The sequence below is a fragment of the Micropterus dolomieu genome, linkage group LG14, assembly GCF_021292245.1.
Source record: "Micropterus dolomieu isolate WLL.071019.BEF.003 ecotype Adirondacks linkage group LG14, ASM2129224v1, whole genome shotgun sequence".
Taxonomy (NCBI): domain Eukaryota; kingdom Metazoa; phylum Chordata; class Actinopteri; order Centrarchiformes; family Centrarchidae; genus Micropterus; species Micropterus dolomieu.
Window position 1 is genome coordinate 14,271,444 of NC_060163.1, and position 20,670 is coordinate 14,292,113.

Genomic DNA, 20,670 nt, shown 5'->3' on the forward strand with positions numbered 1-20,670 from the left:
ATTAATAGAGAGGCGAAGGGAAGGAAAAGATGTGGTAGAAAAAAGTGTACAAGCAATAGGGATAACCGCACCCTGGAGAGGATTGTGAAACAAAACCCATTCAAAAATGTGGGGGAGATTCACAAAGAGTGGACTGCAGCTGGAGTCAGTGCTTCAAGATCCACCACGCACAGACGTATGCAAGACATGGGTTTCAGCTGTCGCATTCCTTGTGTTCCTGCTGACCAACTTTATGGCGATCAGATTTCATTTTCCAACAGGACTTGGCACCTGCACACAGTGCCAAAGCTACCAGTACCCAGTTTAAAGACCATGGTATCCCTGTTCTTAATTTGCCAGCAAATTCGCCTGACCTTAACCCTACAGAAAACTTATGGGGTATTGTGAAGAGGAAGATGCAATACGCCAGACCCAACAATGCAGAAGAGCTGAAGGCCACTATCAGAGCAACCTGGGCTCTCAAAACACCTGAGCAGTGCCACAGACTGATCGACTCCATGACACATTGCTGCAGTAATTCAGGCAAAAGGAGCCCCAACTAAGTATTGAGTGCTGTACATGCTCATACATTTCATTTTCATACTTTTCAGTTGGCCAACATTTCTAAAAATCCTTTTTCTTGTATTGGTCTTAAGTAATATTCTAATTTTCTGAGATACTGAATTTGGGATTTTCATTAGTTGTCAGTTTTAATCATCACAATTAAATGAAATAAACATTTGAAATATATCAGTCTGTGTGTAATGAATGAATATAATATCCAAGTTTCACTTTTTGAATGGAATTACTGGAATAAATCAACTTTTTGATGATATTCTAATTATATGACCAGCACCTGTGCGTGTGTGCGAGTGTGTGTATGAAGGTACAAAAACACAAAGCATAATTGCAACAGTACGATATCGTGCGCGCTCTCTGGTTTCAAGTATTTGCCCGGCAAATTATATGACTCTTCTACAGAGGCCCAGAAGGAGAAAACAGTATCAGAGAGGAGAGACAAACAAAATGAAAGACCTACTGTTGCACTCCCTTACAAGTTAAGTTTTTGCATTCTCTTATTTGGCCTACCCTAAAACTTGTCCTGAGAAACTGTTTGTAACAATTATAACATTTTATAGCACTTGTAGTTTTTTCTTGATGATGCAAAACACCCATCCCCACCCATTTATAATATTTCCCATCATGAACTTGTATAAAAATGTATAGAAAACATAAATAAATGGCTCTGTCTTGGTCTGAACTTTTTTGTTTCCTCTCTCTCTCCCTCACCCCTATTCTTTCCCAAACAGTCCATGGCTGATTCCCACACCTTGTTTGTCATTTTTCCTCCATGGTAGATTTTCTTTTTCCACTGTTAAAACCCCATTTTCTCCCTCTTTCTCTCCTAGTGTGTTACCCCTCCCTTGCTGGCTTGCTCTCTCTCTCCCACTCTCTGCCGCTGTTGCTCTACTCCAATCCCTCCTTCATATAATCCTGTGTTCATTGGCTCACTTCATTAGTTGTAGCAATAAACACACAGGGCCACAGGATACCTCCAGAAAACTCCTCAACATGATTACTGCAGAGTCAGGCTTACATACCACATGCATGTGTACCAAGTGTAGTATGGTTGCGTGGGGTGTGTGTATAATAGCAGTGCACCCACCCAGTCCATAAAGACACTAAAGCTATAATCATTTCACAGTATGTCTGCATGAATTAATTCAGACATACAAATGCAAGCACACCAAACGTTTTCATGTGCATTTAAAAGTTTGTGAGTCAATTATATTTTTCCCATCATGAATTTTTACACAAGTTCATGATGGGCAATATTATAAATGGCTGGGGATGGGTGTTTTGCATCATCCAGAAAAAACTACAAGTGCTATAAAATGGACAAGTTTTACAGTAAGATGCAAAAACTTAACTACAATGTGTGCTGAATATTATATATAATATATAGTTATTACAATGACTACATATCTACATCAGTGTGACCAGATAGTTCAGCACTGAAAGAAAAGATTTTGACTCAAATGTCTTATATTCTCTGATCGCCCATTGTTGTCTCGATCTGCTGTATGCAATCATAAATCATAAAACACAAATGTATAGAAAATAGAAGGAATATGTTTGTTCGCGACTGCACGTTTTTGACTGCATGACTCCCATTTGCTTGCAATGGGATGTGTTCCTACTTTTTTCATATTTTTCTTTTATGATCCTGATGACAACCCTGCTACAGCTCTACTTATTCAACTCTGCACGATGTTCTCAGAGACTCTCTGGTGACCCCTTACAGGAGCCGCTCAGATGGTGTTTTGACAGGGGAAGGGCTGGCAACTCCCCCACTTTCAATGGTCTCATTATTAAAGCAGTTCTGCCGGGACTTAACTCAGCCCGTTTTTCTACAACCACAAAGGACACATAAAAACACTTTGGTAAAGTCAGAAACCACGCTGCAGCATGCACACAAGTATGAGTGTGTGTGTGTGTGTGTGTGTGTGTGGCGTGAGGGTACAAGCCCCCTCTCCACACATGAGAAATTTTAGACAGTACTTGGCTCTGTTGTGGCTATGCATGAACCCACAATGCACATACATATCCATATAACTGTGCACATGTCAGAATCCCATCAAAAAATTGTAATACATAAAACAAATATCTATTATCACAACACAATTTAAAATTCTACACAGCAAAAAGTCAATAGGTGGCTGACACTGACACACTGGAAATAACAGTCGGAGCAATAAACGTAGAGATGCCTGTAAAGGCGCAAGATAGGACATGATGGAGAGTTGACCTGCAGAGTAACTGCTATCTCTCTTATAATTCCTTACACATATACAGTATATTTTGCTAGTACCGTAATACAGCAACAGTTACACATAGCAGAAAAGTGCAAATTGTATTTCAACAGAAAGATATAATATATAAAGATATAAAAATATAATAAAGTTGGTGTTGTGTAATTGAGTGTATGTGTCCTCAAGGAACAGGGTTTCGGTCCCCATGTGTTTTGAGTTTTTTTGCAGGAAGAGGAGGGATAAGATAACAAAAAACAACAGGAGAGCATCCTGTGTGATGCTGCTGATCCCTAGTCCGTGCATTCCAGTTAAAGGCTGAATTGTGGCTGCCAAGGTTGCTCAAGTTGAACAGCTCCTGCGAGAGGTTTTCATGTTTGTAAAAACACTCCATCCTTTGCTTGGAAACCTGACAATAACACAGCAATGTCCTGGGTCTCACTCTGCCTTCCCCCCCCTCATCCTCCATCTCTCTTTAACTTTCTCACTCTGTCTTGCTCATTTACCCTCTCTCCAATTTCCATGGCCGTAACTTTAATGCAAATGCCAACTCTGCTCAGTCCATTTACACACACACACACACACACACACACACACACACACACACACACACAGAAGGCTCAGTCATTCAGTCTGTCAGTAATATGGGGAGCAGAACTAACAGAGAATAAATCATTTTTCCACAGCAGGGGCCTACCCCGAACAAAGAGCCTGTGTGTATGTGTTTTTGGGATGTGTGTGTTGGTCTATTAGCATATTGCTTGAACAAATTATTCATCTTTCAGGCGTAACAGGCATAAGATTTCAATCCAAACAGAGGAAAGCAAAAGCCAAGAACATTTTTCCTCCACTGAATCAAGAATCAATCAATTCATAAATACTCTTGTGTCACTGCAGCTAAGTAAGTCTTGCACGTCTTGTGGCAGAAAAAAAAAAGAGCTCGGAAAGAAAACCACTGCCTTATCATCTGTGGAAATTCCACGTCATTTTAAAGCACATCATAGCTTCAGTCAGTCAGTGATGGAAGGCCATGAACGGCATAAAGATTCAATAGTTCCCACCGCAGCACATTTCCTAAACTTGTAAATAAAAAATGCAACTTTAACAACCCTTTGCTTGGGATGATTATGAAAAACATGTTTAATCGAAATCTTTTTGAGATGCACCGATACCCAGGCTACTGTTAACACGCTCCTGTTAAGGGAGCGTGTTAACAGTAGCCTGGATGTGAAAGATAAACTATGCAAGACCTGAGAACTTCACTGCATTGCTGTCCTGAATCTACGTTTTCAACAACCTTTACAGCACATTTGAGTAACTTAAGTCTCAAATGCTTCTATTATGTGTTTGTGTTACAAAACTTTAATTTAAAACACAGGGAGTTTGTATATACATTCTCTTACTTGATGTAGCTTAACTCCAACAAAACGTAGTATCCCCCTGCAGACTCTGACTTCTTCTCCCACAACCTGCATTAAGATTGGCCAGATATTCTTCTTGCTGGGTTGCCATATTCTGCGATAAGCAACCACCTCCCAGACCTCCTCTGAGATGCGTCCTGATGGCAGTGTCTTGACAATCGCTCTGGTTCCAGTACACACTGACTTGGTCACCTTATGGAACGAGGGAAGGTATTTAAGCATTGTTTTAAAGCATACTATTAATGATGAGCACAGCCAAGAGTCATAAAAAAACAAAAATAACAAACGTCATATCAACTTTGCTCCAGACACTGGAGCTAAAAAAGGGAATATTCCATGTAAATACCTTTTGATTATTCCTGAAGAAGCGCCTCACTAGGACAGTGGAACGTTCTCCACGGTTCCTAACAAACTCTGCGTTATCCAAGAGACCCTCTCCATCCTCTTCATCACTGCTGCTGCCCCCGCTGCAGTTCCCGGGCACTCCTAAAGATGACCTCTTAACGCTCCCCGCGGTTGTCGTCATGGTGTCGAGAGATGCCCGTAGCAGGAATAGTTTCTCCAGGGAGCATTTGTTGACCCTGGGCCTTCGGTTGAGCCTCTCTAAACTCGAGTAGCCATCTTTGAGATGGTGCCGGTGGAGGAGTCCATTTTGGTGATGCTGGCGAGGGTTGGGCAGGGGGGAACTACAAGGAGAGGACACCAAAGAGCTTGGTTCACTGGACGGACTGCAGCGAGATGAGAGGCAGGATGATGTCTAGAAGCAGATAACAAAGCAAATTAAATAGTCTTAGTTATTCTGTACGGCTAAATAATCAGTGCCTTGAATGGGCTATGTAATGGGGTAAAGCATTACATTTACAGTGCAAACATTGTGATTTTCTCAAAAACCATATTGCAGATAAGCAGGGCTAGCAACTTCCTCTTTTAGTACCTTGTGGAAAGCCCGCATAGACACGGGCAGGCTGCTGCGGCGGATGTGTCGCTGATTGGGCAGAGAGGGGATGGGGCTGAGGCTCGGACTCTGAACAGGGCTGGGGCTCGGACTGGATCTAGGGCTGTGGCAACAGTAGATGTTTGGACTCACACAATTGCCAGCCATGGTGCAGGAGCAGCGGGTGCTGCCAGTTCTGTTTCTGCCTGCATCCACACCCTCTCCAAGGGTGTCCAGCTGGCACGGAGATCCCCCTGAACTTTTCCCAGGTATTGGAGTAACTCTGTTACTGCCAGCCGACAGCTCTGGATAAAGTTTCTCTTCAGTGCTCAAGAGTTCTGAGCTGTAATACAAGCACTCATATTCCTCGTCCAAAATTGTCCCTTTCCCACTGTCACACGACAGCTTCCTATATAAAAGGAGGGAAGGCCTGCTCCTTTCTTTTGAATGCCACAACTGGTCAGAGTATCGCCGTACTTCCCGGCTGTCATTTGAGCGCCTGGCTTCTCTGCTGGGTCTATGCTCAGTGGATGAAGATGAAGCCAGAACTACAGCCTCAACCTGTTTCTGATTTTCTTCAGTGGCCATTGAGTCTCCCTGGAGCGGCCTGCTTTATCCTTTGTTTTGCTGCAGCTTTGAAAATAATTGATGACAGTTAAGTATTTAGAAGAACTTCAGAAAGTGCTTTATTTATTTATATAAAACTGGTTGCATTATACCTAATCTGTGATGCAAAATCAATCATATATATTTCTCTAAGACTCTTTTAAGTGACATCTTCCATCTAAATTAGTGGCTCCATAGAGCAGCAGGAGTAATGTGCAGCCTTCAAACCCGAAATAATGTGTAAGGCGACCGCATTCTCATGTTTATAACAAAGCTGGTCAAGACGACAAATGATAGTCCAGTTTTCCCTGAAAAGTCTACTGTTACATCTAGGGGGGATTGAAGCACATTTCTCTGCTGCAGCTTCACTTGATTGATTGACTGAGTGAGTGATTGACCTACGTAATACAAGTGCACTTTTAATCAACGATAATCTATTATCAGCACCTTTTTTTTAGCACAGTTCAAAGCACTTACTTAGATGATGAGAGAGATCCACTTCAGGTCATGCTACACAACAGACCCAAGCTTCTTCTTCACTTTCAGTGTGCCATCGTGGTCATAGGCATGTGCTGGGGCAAATAATGACTTCAGCTTCCACACAGAGTGTGTTCTGTGTGTGTTTTGTGTGTGCGTGTTGTGGAAACAGAAGCTTGTGCAGCTGTACAAACTGCCAGATAGAAAGCCCACGGAGGTGACCCTGGAGGACAGAGGAATGTCCTTGATAGTAGGGATCACAGTCACAGCTTACAAGCCCATGTGTGTGCCCATATGCGCTAGCTGTGACTGGTCCTGACATGTATCAGCGGCATAGATATCCACTCGTAGGCCCTGAGAGAGAGAGAGAGAGAGAGAGAGAGAGAGAGAGAGAGAGAGAAAACACACCAATCATTATTTATCTGGTTGTGACAAGTAATTAAAATACATTTAAAGCATATTCAAAGAGGGTAGGGTGAGACAGCTAGAACATTCAAGACTTATTACAATAAGAGACATAGACAAACATGAGAAACACATTTTACTAACTTTAAGAGATGCTCTCATTTCCTTCTCTGCTTACTTCTCTCATCACATCAGCTTTCTTATCTATAACCATTCAACTAAATCACGGCACAAAGGGTGAGCCATTGTGACAGAAACAACTGAAACAACAAATGCTGAATTTCAGCGGGAAGGGAAAAATAAGGGAAGAACAATACTCATTTTTACACCCATCAAAACTACCAACCTTCTTGGGCAATACGAACAGTACATGTATCCCCATGGTCTGAGGTGATGTATTAAGTGTAGGGCATGTAATTTGCTTGCTATAGTTAAAAAAATGTATTTGAACCTTCAACCAAGTCCAGTTGCCCTTGACTTTAACCTTCTTTGGATAACTATGACCTGGATGACTGAGAAACTTCACAGACATATCTGAATGCATCACCTCTCAGAGGTTGAACTGAATTGTTCAGTGATGTGTCTTGGAGAAATAGCATGGATTAACTCCATGGGAAAACTTCAAGTACACCATCACCACACTAACAAATTATTAATTATCAGCCTGCCATGGGGTCTAAAAACTGGATCCTGTATCTACATATCCCACAGTTATCTAACATCATCATAAATTGCATTTTATAAATAAGAAAAACTGCGCTGGATTGATACCATGCAACTGGTATCTTAAAATGACAGTTTCAATTAAATTTTTCTATGATGTGATGGCACTGATGATGATCTCATTTTTTATTTTGCTAGTCTTAAAACACAAGACTCTTGTCTGTAACAACACACACAGCTCTGCAATAAATAGGAAGTGATGTCTGTTATCCATAACCTCAGAAAAAATGATTTAACTGAACTTATTCTGTCTATATCAATCTAGCATACTGGTAGGTGAATAAATCAAGTTGAGCTAAGACCAGTTATGCACCCTGCTTGTATGACATACATCCATAACAGACACACTCACCCACAACATGTAGGTTTACTAATTGTGTGGTTCTGGTATAGACATGTTGGCAAACGATGAATAAATCCAAAATACTAGTGGCCAAAAACTCATAATAAGAGCGCCTACAGCACTCACTTCTCTGCCAAAATGCGTGGGCCACAATTGGAATGTAGGACCGACTCACAGACGGACAACCAGCTACACAGTTAGTGGGGGGGGGGGGCTTACGATTAGGGAGGAAGGGGTTCAGTTCATTGCTCACTTTGCTAGTTTCCCCCACTGATTTGACAGGTAAAAGATCTTTGGATGATGGGACAAACTTTGAATCAACTGAATCCAGCACCACACCAAAGTTTGCCAAACAAAACAGACCTGCATTGATCACAAAACATTTTTATTGTTTTACTGGAGTTGCTGAGTCAGCTTTAAAAGAATGAGCCACTCCTGTAGTAGTAAATAAGAGTCGTGCCAAGATTAAATAATTTCCGGAAACTCAACGCCTAGTAAAAATGTATGTTTGGGGCCACCGAAGGTGGTTACATTAAGGATTTAAAATGGGCTTTAATAAACAATATAATGAATCTAATAAAAGTACCTACAACTTAATGAAACAGCCAATTATTTGACCAATTCCCATTGAAAATTGAAAATTAATATTACACGTCACAATTTTGTGTGGCACATCACACCTGCAAAATAAGGCTGGTGGAAACTTTGCATAGAGAATTTGTGGCCTTTCATAAAACTGATCTGGAAAGTCAAGGACAGTTTGGATATCTTGGGATGTGCATAATGCTTACCTTTCTCTCTTATATAATTATAAAAAATATATAAAAACCCAAACATTACAAAGACACAAACATGATGCAGTATGTTACCCTCAGTTGCACAATATACCTGTGACTGAAACTGTAACACATGGGAGCAGCTTGCCTGGGGCTACACTGCTGACTAACAGCAGGCACCTGGAGACTTTTGATCTACTGATTTTTCTCACAAGACCGGAGACAAAATATGATGAGGAACATTTTCACCCCCATTTTTGAATGCCTCAAATAATCTAATCATAATCTAAATCATGGCGGTTTTCAGAAGAATGTCTTCATCAGCAAGCTGTCACCAATCATGTCAGATTACATTTTTGTGTAAGCCCACCCCGGTCCATAACAGGAAGAATCTCACCTGCCTGTATGTGTCACAATCAAATAACAGGTCCAACCAGATGTATCAAAAGTTGGAAAAGAATGCACAACATTTAGCAACTACATGTGACACTGTACCATATCTCTCCCCAGTGCTTATGTTATTGTCATTCGTGCTAGATATAAAACCCTAACCTTTTGGCATCAAATCATAAAGAAGCACTGTTTAACTTTTTCATTTTATAGTATAAATTAAGAATAAATAAACACTGTGATATAATAAATACTCCACCTTTCTGTGAACCTGTGTGTACATGCTTATATTCCTTTGAAATCACAAATGAAGTTTGGTATGTATAATTTGCTATGAAGAGAACCTGCAATTGAGTTTGGGCGTAGTTTTAAAAGAAAGATTAGCAACCGTAACACGGACAAGTCATAGTAACTACTAAAATTTGGGGGAGCGATGAGAAACTAAATGTGCACAATATGAGGCACAATTAAAAACATGGGATATATCAAAACTAAATCTATTTTTCTATTTTAATGTTAATGTTACCTGTCACATTAAGTCTTAGTTCATTTGAGGACACAATCTGACACGACACATGTTAGACCATGAACCTGTCTAATTATGGGTCAGGAGGGCAGTGCTAGCATAACACTCTGGTTACCCCAGGAAAGAAGTTGCATACTGTAACTTTAAATCCTAAAGCCATGTGCCGGGGGACATGACAGACAGCTGTGCTTTCCATCAAGTTAAATTAAAAACACTCTGAAATTAGCAACAGGATAGCATTTCCACATCGTGGTTACTTAAAATGGAAGCTATATAGATGTGCTACAGCTCTACATTTAGTGTTTATTCTTATGACTGTATTTTATTCCTATAATTGACAGAAATAGCAAATGAAATGACAACAATAAAGACTTCTTAACACACAACCACATAGCAGACCTGCTATGCGATTATCTCGGAAGGTGACTTCCACACACACACACACACACACACACACACACACTAGAGAATTGCTAGCAATCAAAAAGAATGATTAAATCTCTGCAGTTTGTAAACCTAGAAAACAACCACGCACACACACTAAATACAGTTCAAAGTATCTTTTGTTATCAGCTGAACTGTGACCCCGGCTGGCAAAAGCAATGGCTCTTCCAGGGTAAATCTCAGCCTTGGGCTAAAAACGCAGACAGACACACCCACACACACTGGAAACCAGGTCACACAGAGTGACAAGTGCACTGACCAAGAAATCCCACGATCACTTCTACTTCACTTGTTGTATTATATAAAATATTGTCCAGCACATGGCACTCAGAAATATCTCAAAAGGTCAAAAAGTATTCCAGTATCATTTCATGATAATACTTGTAAAAGGTGTTGTACATCTAATGCTCCAGGTGAGTCAGGCTTCCCGATCACTATCTTGTTGTCATCTGAGGGAGACACACACAGGGGGAGAGTGAAAGAGTGTTTGTATGTGAGAGACAAAGATTGACATTAGGGATGGGCCTTCCACAGTCAGTCTACAAGTTCAGCAGCCAATCAGAATGTGTTTTTGAAGTTTGTGCACATTGTAAAAATGTTTCACCTTTGCCATGGCAACAACGAACTGGGATTCTTTAAGTAAATAAATAAATAAACAAATAAACTTCGACAGTCATGTGACTGCTGCCAGTCAACAAAAGGACTTCAGCGATACACATACTTATTTTTGTCCAAGATGAGACACCATAAATCTATGCTGGTATAACAAAGTGATCATTATTTCTAAATATTGACATTTCAGGAAATACGTGTGCAGCAAATATGAAGCTACAGAAAGCAGCCGGTTAGCTTAGCTGGAAGACTGGAAACAGAATCAGCTGACTTATATCTGTCCAAAGCTAAATAAATCTCCTTACTAGCTGTCCCAAAACTCACTAATTTACACATTAGACTGTGTTTGTATAGTCTGTAAAAAATTATTTTTAAAATAGTGAAAAAATTACGTGTTTTCTTAATAACAATATAACAAAAATTCAATAAATGTTCAATAGATCGAATGAATTAGCGCTTTCTATAAAGGTAATTATTTTGTTGAGGAAAAGGGACTGAGATTTTATTGTAATTGTTTTGAATGCTCTACCCCAGATATGTTAAGTGATCCACTGTTTGGCATCAAGTGTTTGTCATTATCAGACCACAAAGAATAGTTAGATACCACAATTAACCATCTGGTTTCTTCAACTTTCACTCAAAAAAATCTGCCTTTAAACTTATAATTATTATTATATATGAACATTTTCGGCCATATCGCCCCCACCTTAGTTATGTTTAAGTCTTGTTGTGCCTGTGAGGTTGCAACCAACGAGACTTCAAGTATAGCACATAGGCTCTTGGTTGTCAAGGTGGATTATTTGAATTGTATTAATATTTTAAAATACTCGAGGTAATGATATCTTTCAAAAATAGCAAATGTTTGAACACGGGCTTGTGGACTGCTTTAAAAAGCTTCTATACTTCAAAAGAAGGCAAAAAAAGCTGCTACCTCCATTGAATCGCTGAAAAACCTGATGAAATAAGACAGACAGCTGTCCGTCCATCTTACTTTAAAAGAGAGCTGTTGGGTACTCTCTCCAATAAGATCCAACATTTCCCATGCTGCAATAAAGTGCAACACATGTTGATGAAAGCAAAAGGGGATGACCTCAGCACGTCTGACAGTCCTGAAGAAACTGGATCTAATCAGAATCAGATGGTTAACAAAAGAACTGTGTTGTATTTGTGAGTGTGTGTCAGTTGTTCCCTCATGTATCTCAAATGGGTATTTCCAAACTGCCATATGTCAATTCAAAAAAATAATGTACAGTATCATTTGTTCTGGAGGAAAACTCTTTAGTTACATCACGTATTACTAATTACTAATTTTGCTTTCACATACAAGGCACATTACAGTGGAGTAGTGTGACATTCACATGCAGACTACTGGAGCCAGGTCCTCATCAGCAAAGTTTTACCAGTTTTTAGTATTTTAAAGGAACATCACAGCCGTGGAGTGAAAATATCAACGACTGTGATATTATCAAAAAATACAGCAAATGATGAAAGGCCAGTGCACTTGCACCATTCCTTTCTTCAGACGTACGGTGACAGGCGGCAAAAGAGGACTATGCTGTCACTATAGTTCGGTGGATGTATAATTAGGAAACTGTTAACGCATTAGCCATAAACGCTTGCTAAGCAAATGGTAGATCAAGGCTCAACGTGGCCATGATTGATGGCTGAATTTCAATCTACATCTAACACTTCTCCAAACTGGGCCACAGTTTTTGTTTTTTTACAAGTTGAGTCATTCAACTCGTTAGAGCCGAGTTTGTGTCTCAAGACTGGAAAAGTTTTTGAACCCCTGTCCTAAATCGTTTTTTATCCCCTCAACAGGGGGGCCCTTCACTCTCACATAAAAGGCTTTTTCTAATGTTCATTCATGAGGGATTATTTCACAACTCATCCAAACGATGACTCACGGACTGGTATGTGATTAGGTCAAACTTCACATGGAGTGCAGGGAAGTAAAGCCCAGTCAGCGAGGTAGAAAGCAGCACCGTAAATTAAAGATACTAATCTTTATGTTTCATATTTACAATTATTTTCAAGCTCATTTAAATGCTACTCAGCTAGTGGATGAGGAAAGTAATAGAGCGTAAATGGCAAGTGTAAAATGAGTGCTGGATTCAAACTGAGTTGAAATGCAACCAAAACACTTAATACGTCACACTAAGATTCACAATTTGATCTTAAGCATTCAACCAACACAATAAGCAGGTCAGGGAGAGAAGGAAGGAATCCCCCTTTCTGCTGTGTCGGGACCAAAGAGAAAAAAAGGCACGCCATGTGAATTTAATAGAGTGACGCTCCAACTGGTGTTACCCAACTGCACTGAAAACAGATTCCAATTAGTTAATCTTTTCAGTCACACATTCTTTGGTGCTGCCAGAAAGGTGACCATTAGTACTGTAAAGAAAGTACTGAAAATTTGCCAAGGACACAGATTTGAATTCCATGCAGAATGGAAGAAAGTAAGAAAAACTAATCCTGTAGAAAGAATGTTAACACATGTTAGAGAACATAATGCAACTGATAGCATAGCCTGCGTGACATTGCTATCACTCTTAATATAGCCAAAAACATTGAATTGGATATTGGACAATTTTAATTTATTGACAAGCATCATGTTTTTTGATCGTTATCAGAACCACAGTGCGTTGTAAAGAGGAATGAGAATAAGGCTGTATGAACTAAGGAAGATCCTCAGTGTTGTGGAACTGTATTCAATCCAAACGTAGTATAGAGATCCAGTAACATTCTGCACACTTGCCTTTCAATCTTCAGATTACTAACACACTCACTCTTCTTGCAAAGGAACTCCCCTCTCTTTAATACATGGGGTCAGAGAAGAAAAGACACATCACATGACCACAATAGAAACACATTCCTTAAACTGGTGGCAGCTGAAAAGAAACCATGCAGTGCAAAGACCTAGATAAAGGGACAGATCAGTGAAAGGAAACCCTTTATATGCTTTAGAATAAAAACAATCCATAAAAACAGGTCGTATGAATCTATCTGATTATAAAATATGTAATATATCTTTATTTAGATTTGGATGCATTATTGTGGGTAGCAGAATTTTGACAGAGATCTGACTTCTGAGAAATTGAAAACAGGCCCTGATCAAAAAAAAAAAAAAAACCTGATGTAATTTCAGTTTTAATCCAACCCAACCCTGAACTTCGGCAGCATTCAATGAGCTGCAATCCTGCCAACTGACTGCCTGTTGTTATTCTAAATAATCTAAAACAATATAAAATTTTTAAAGGACTAAATTCTATATACTTCTGTTAACTATCATTCTATCTTTTTTTTTTTTTTACAACAGGAACATCTCAAATTGGCCCGAACCCGGTGGGTTCGAAACCAGCCAGCTTCGGAATCACAGCTTACAGTGGGTAAAAACTGATGGAAAACTGTTTTCTATCTGCTGGCCTGAACATTTCAGTAAAGAAAAAAACTTAGCTGAATGGAATCTGTACTTTATCCATAATCATCCACCTTATTAGAAGATTTTAAAGCACTACGCACTTGAAGGGAATAGTTATTATTACAGTTTTGGGTTGGGACACAAAATGAGTCACACTTTCTGGTGGGTCCCCGCACAACAAGAGTGCTGGTTATGTTTATATTAGTCATGGGCACATTATGAGATCATAATGGCAAGTTTTTTCAGATTAATACGTTTGTGCAGCCACATTTTGGCTTCCTGGACCGCATGCTTTTTTAATAATAAAGACTGAGAGTTGATTCTTCTGAAGAGGCAATGTGAACCTACTGAAAATCTTTAACGCTGTGATCTGTCAGAAATTGTCGAGGCTAAGGACTAAAATATCTTCGATTCATGAAGATTTTTATCAAACCAGGCACCAGGAGAGCTCATAAATACTTAAACACCTATATGGGAATCAGGGGACTATGACAGATTAGAGAGAGAGAAAACAGTCCACTTTTCCATTACTAACTTTTATCACCATGGATTCAAGATTCCAGATTATTGTCCCATAAAGTGGAACACTTGGTCATTTGGTTTGGGGTTTCACCCATGCTTAAAATCTTTAATTGATTAAAGTAATCGCATGATTTTCTTGAGATTAATCTCATTCTTATACGCAAAATTAAATAATGAATTCTAAAGTAGTGTATTGCGCACATGTAATTTAAATGTACTGCTATAAACACAAAAGTGCAATAACATGTGGTTTGCAAACACTTTAAACAAATAATGTAGCGGTCGTCTTAAGGCCCATTTATACTCCTGCGTAGGGTCTACCATGCATTTATACTTGTGCGTAGGTGTGTCCGTCATTCTGCAATTACATCCCCAAATGCTAGTAAATGTTAGTTCAAAGAGCGGGGTACTTCCGGTCGGCTCGGAGGCATTGTGAGGCTACCCAGCCGACCAGTCCCAGAGCTTCAACTCGACGTGTAGTTACATTTTTGAGGAAGTGCACATCAGGCGACAGCGTAGCCTCTGCGTAGCTTCTGCGTAGCCTCGTAGCCTACGCCGTCGATTTGACGTAGAAGTATAAATTGCACTTTATGTGCATGTGTTCAGTCGCGCAGACTTTACTTGGTTAAAAACATGAAACGACGTTACAAGTCGCAGTGGATATTTTACCAGCCCTAAGTGTACTATCATGAAGTTGGTAATTATTTGCGGTATTTGCGCTAGCTAGGTATCCTACTGGGCTGAATTGACACTAGCTATCCATTTATGATGAGAGGTTGTAATAGTCCATATAAGGAAATAAGATAACTGTTCTATCCTGGTAATGATAAGAATTGTTATTGATAATTGTAGATAATAGGATGATAGAGAATGAGCACTTTCAATACCCTATGTAGAATTTATCATTTGTAGTAGCCTACTTTTATACATAACAGTCTATTCAATGTTTATTGTGATTCTGTTAGCTGATTGATTAATAAATGGAAATATTTAGTGAATGCAGGGTTATTACTGTATTTTACTATATACACTATATTTATATACTAAGTTCCGCTGGCAGTTAACACCAGAACGAGTAAAACCACTCAGGAACAGCCAACTCACTACTGGGTATTGTATTTATTCTTTCAGGGTAAATTTCCAAAATATGTCACCACCCCAGTCTGCATGCACTCTATGGGCGTGACACCTGCATCAACCGGACCAGTTTAGAATTCAGTTGCGCAGCGAGGTTGCCAAACCAAGCTGTTATGTCTATCTGATGAGTCTCTGAGACTACCTGATAAAAGACTAACTAAATTACCACTGCGCTAACAAAGTCAACGCAGGAAATGCTGTCGTCGTTGTAATCTGCTTTAGAGACTGTCCACATGGATGGCTAATGGCTAATGAATTGTCAATCAGAGATTGAGATAACACCACCAAACAAAAAATATAAAAAAGAAGGTAATACATCGTCATCATTTTTCCAAATTAAAACTTGCCTAAATATATCCTAATGTAGATTCTATTTGTGGCCGATGAAGGCATCTACTCTGGCACACATGATCTGGCTCTGTCCTAAATTATATAACTACTGGAGTACCAGCTCAACTCGCCTCGAATCTGGCCCACCGTCCTCCGTTTTCCATTGCAGATAGTACCCCTCAATGTAACTGGTCGTCATAGCAACGCCACACAAAACTGCCGCAACGTAATGTTCAATGCAATACACACACCAGCTACCCGCAAACAGCTGTCTCTTGATTTAAGTTAAAACTTTTCAACATTACTCAGAACGTAAAGACAGGTAAGCAGTATGAAAACCTTACAACTGTGTTTTCCTCCTGCCATTGTTGCTGCAGCGGTCTGTGTGACGGTGGGACCAGAGGGCTCTGTGAGTGGGTGGCCGGCCTCGCAAGCTCCTCCCAGGGGTTGGCACAGGCTTCCCCCGCCGCCACTTGCGGAACTCCTCAACTCCGAAAACTTTCAAGCACATTTTTGTTCCGCCATCCCTTTTCAAAAAACTGTCAATATTAGAAATCTACACCGTTTATTTCTCACCTCAAAACTTCTCCAAAGTGGATTTAGTGATGATATAACGTATGAAAACTTTGCTGGCCTCTGTCAGGCACACAGAATGATGATGCAGTGAATTGTGACGATTCTCTCTGGCCAATCAGCAGTCTGCTGTGTTTTCACAAGGTTATATGAAAAAAAGTACATGGTAGCAGGTACAGGTACAACTTTTCACTTTCACAATGGAAAACCAAAAAAGGCGAGTAGAGTCGAGGCAAGTTTAGGCGAATCAAGCAGGTACCATGCAGTGGAAAATGGGCTTTATATGTTATGGTTACGAGCACATATAACTAGTAAACTCAGGTTTAAACTTCCTGGACTCCCAGGCGTCCCTTCCTGGACTACGATGAATTTAGACTTTAAATCTCCTCATAATTTGCAGACCTAGTTATTTGTCAGCCACTGTTTTGAATCCTCTGTCAATGATTTATTCATTTTTTGTGCATCCTTTTCACTACTTTTGTTTGTAAAGCACAACAATGATATTTGCCTTGAATTTTTCTGTAAAAGTGAAAACCAATAAAACACAATTACACAAAAAAAGGACAGGAAAAAAATCATCAACCTGCAATCCTCGCAAGTTATCTTTCATTTTCAGCACAGTCTCTCCCTCTGCCAGAAATAAAGCGAGAGGCTGGTTACAGTGGGAACAGTGCTGCAAACAGAACAGACTTTTCATGCGAGGGACCTGGAGAACATATGGCTTTGATTAGAGGGCAGGGCAGAAAGAGACTCCAGTGGAAACTGCACAGAAAGAGAGAGAGGGGCTCTATGTGTGAATGTGTGTGGGTGTGTGTGTACATCTGTTTGCGTGTGCAATAGTGTAACAACAGAGGGAGAGGGCTGACTCAAGAAAGGGTATTTTCAAGGTGTGTTTGTGTGTGTGTTTTTGTGTATGTGTTCATGCCCTCGTTAACTTAGACAAAAAGATGACTCAAAAGAGGGAGACTGCTGAACTTGAAGAACAGAATGAAATGTGTGCCAGTAATTGTGTGTGTGTGTGTGTGTGTGTGTGTGTGTGTGTGTGTGTGTGTGTTTGTGTGTCTTTAACACCAGAAAGAGTGTTAAGGCACAACAAAAGTGAACCACACCAGTAGAAATGACGATGAGCCGTGTCCATATAACACTTTGCATATGGTGCAAAATCTTCATTGTGACCCCGTGTCCGTCAGATAAAAGCTTTCTCATACAACAAACAACACACTAGTTGCTGGTCTGTGAAGTCTGCTTTGTGCAATTTTTTCATTTCAAGACCACGTAGAATTCTTGGGGATAGACTAAACATTATGTGAGAGCATACGGCTGTCACAGAACATATGTCTGAGCCTAACTACAATCAAGATTTCAAATGAGTATTCAGTCAGTCCAGCCACATAATCAGCCACTTAATCAATCAATCCCCAGTCGTTGCACAGACAAAAGTCAAAATAAGCTAACGTTAGAGACTAGTTTGGTTTCAACATGGATGCCAGAGGACTCTGTAGCGTGGGCTCAGGCTTTTATATCTGAATTATTACATAATTGCTTCGTTCAGTGTTTTTCCCTTTGTGTAATATGCAAGACAGCAGGAAATGCAGGAGGATATATTATTTTGGACAGCTAAAGGAGAAAACAACTTGAATCTCAGAACCAGTAAAAGCAGTTATTAAGGAGATTTCAAGACATACACAAATTCAGTGACAACACAGCAGCTCCAGGTTCAACTTCTGAAAACATTTTAAACATTACTCAAGTCAAGAGCTTAAATGCAGCCTTTAGCTCCATTAACACTGCTTGCAAACAATTCAGGATATCAAAGAGAAGAGACAAATTGTATTTCAAGACTAAATATACAACTAACAAAAATACAACTATGACAGAAATTAAACTGCCGTAAAGTGGGTAATATCAAAAGGACATAAAGGTACCTTGTGGTGTTTTGACCACTAGTAGCGCTACAGAGTGCTGATTTTACAATTGAGTCTCTGTTTTCTTTGCATTGCACACAAGGGACAGGGACGCACATGCATGCACAATTACCCGGACAAGGCTATGCGCACTCCTGCCATCGACACCTGCCATTGACGCTATTCCACTGATGGACAGTTGGTGGAGGTAAAATGCAAACAAGCATAGCATTTGCGCCAGCAAAAGGCAGCGCAGAAGAGTGCTAGTAAACAAGGATGTAAATAATGTATTTGAAAAGCATTTTGGTGAGAAACACTTAATGTGAACATAACTTTTGTTAGTTTACAAAAAAACTCCACAGGGCACCTTTAATTTCTAAACAGAGCTAATCAATGTGCAGCAGTATCATGTAGCCAAAAGAATGAATTCCACAATTGACACAAGTTTAGATTAAAGGTCATCATATCATCATCATATTTTTTGAAAAAAAATATTTTTTAAGATAATTATTTTGAATGTTCTACCTCAGAAATGTAAAGTGATCCACTGTTTGGCGTCAAGTGTTTGTCACGATCTGACTATAAAGTATAGATTAACCACACAAATAATCCTTTGGCCCTTCAATTTTTATTCAGGGGCATAAATTAGCCCTTAAACTTGTTTTTCTCCTGATAACATTTTTGGCAAAAATCACCCAGCCCTAGGTCAATATGGCAATTAACACTAGAAATGTGATGTTGTCAAGACAAAGTCTGAAGCTGTTGCACAGCTTAACAGATGGGAAGCACCTAGTGGCATTTTTGGAAGGGAGAATGTACTAATACAGAACAGCAAGTTTGAAGAACATCAAGTCTTTCCAGTCTCCCATCCCTGTCTGCTCCTCATTTCTATATCAAGACATCACCGCACCTTCTCTCCAACTGCTACATCACAATATTATGTAATGTTGGAGCACATATAATGACTGAGAGTTGAATAAATATGCACAAACATTATCAATTTGGGGAGAAGTGAAGAAAAGTGTGTAAAAATACTGTAATTTCATCAACTACAGTATTAAGATAATATCATTTAAGTAACATGCTTGGAACCAAGTGTTTTTTCTCCTTTTGTGGCCCCCAACTTTGCACTGTAAATACAGCCCTGTTATCCTATTAGTTTGTGTCAGACAGTCATATGGACTGTAGCCTACTTTTTCAAAAGTTGTCTGCCCTTCTATTAGCGAATCTGATCTGGAGCTGATCAATCTGAGGCGTATTTCTCTCTGGAACCAATTTATATTAGCGTAAAGCAACATTCACTGCAACATCACACTCAAAAGAGTAAACAGGTCCCACTCCCCAAGGGATGCCTAGGGGAGGGCTTATGTCAACAAAAACCTTACTTGTCAAACTAAAGAACTCACATGCGCGCGTGCACACACAAGCATAAAATGAAAGAAAGTGCGAACAGCATACACAAAAAATCCCATTTCACTCGTTTTTGGAACATTTTCAAGTAAACGACAATGAAACAACCTCCATGCACAGCAATGCACCTCACAGCAAGCACAGAAAGAAAAAAAACAACGGCAGATGCAGTTTCAAAATGTTTTCATACAAGATGAGGTTACGTTAAGTTGCCCTAAAAGACGCCAGGAACCCGGTTTCGTAAGAGACTTTCTGCTGGGAGGTTCAGAGGTGGGCGATTTCACTTTTAAGCGAGCAACCACATTCCTTTCTAGTACCAAACAGAATGCAAAGAAATTACAATTAGGTAGGTTTAGTGTGGCTCAGGGGTTTGTGGACTCCGTCTGAGACCCACTGTCACTGTGAGCAACTTAACAAACCGCACTCCCGACTGAAAGACTCGTGCAGCCAACCCGTGGAAAGGTGTCTAAAAACGTATATTGACGTGACAGTTTGGAGGAAGTGGTGACACAAACTTACCGACCAAAGTTGTCAAATCCAGTTAGCATCCCTCGAAAGTCCGCATACTCACTGCTTCAGCACATGTTCTGGTAAGTTTTCGTTGACTGAGTCGCTCCACACACCTCACGGAGAGACAGTTGATGCAGCAGCTCGCGCTGGTGTGGGAACCCCGCTCTCTGCTCTGATGCCTTCAGATGTTCCTCGGAATATTGTACTCCAAATTCAAAATCAAGATTCCAATGTATTTTGGTTTTGTAAAATGTTTTCTGGATTGCTGTTGTTTTACTATTCAAGAGGTACGCACATAAGTACTATTTTGCACATCGTGGGAAATATCTGATCCACTAGACAGACAATTTGTTTAGATACTTTAGATGCATTCAGTTTTTTTAAGTCTTAAAATATAGTTGTATAGCCACATATGCT

General features: G+C 39.9%; 1 protein-coding gene across 2 annotated transcripts in view; it reads right to left on the bottom strand.

The window, feature by feature from the left end:
• Positions 1-20,386, bottom strand: part of plce1 (phospholipase C, epsilon 1) — a 98,828-nt gene extending 78,442 nt beyond the window's left edge. Inside the window, exons 1-5 of one of the 2 annotated variants that reach the window (XM_046068031.1) lie at positions 20,263-20,386; positions 6,228-6,581; positions 5,145-5,777; positions 4,557-4,967; positions 4,193-4,402 (exon numbers count right to left, since the gene is read on the bottom strand). In XM_046068031.1, coding sequence (XP_045923987.1) covers positions 4,193-4,402; positions 4,557-4,967; positions 5,145-5,732 — 1,209 coding nt within the window. In that variant the 5' untranslated portion in view covers positions 5,733-5,777; positions 6,228-6,581; positions 20,263-20,386. Of the gene's footprint in view, positions 1-4,192; positions 4,403-4,556; positions 4,968-5,144; positions 5,778-6,227; positions 6,582-20,258 lie in introns of both variants that reach the window. The other variant, XM_046068030.1, reaches the window with a different exon arrangement.
• Between the last annotated feature and the right edge of the window lie 284 nt (positions 20,387-20,670).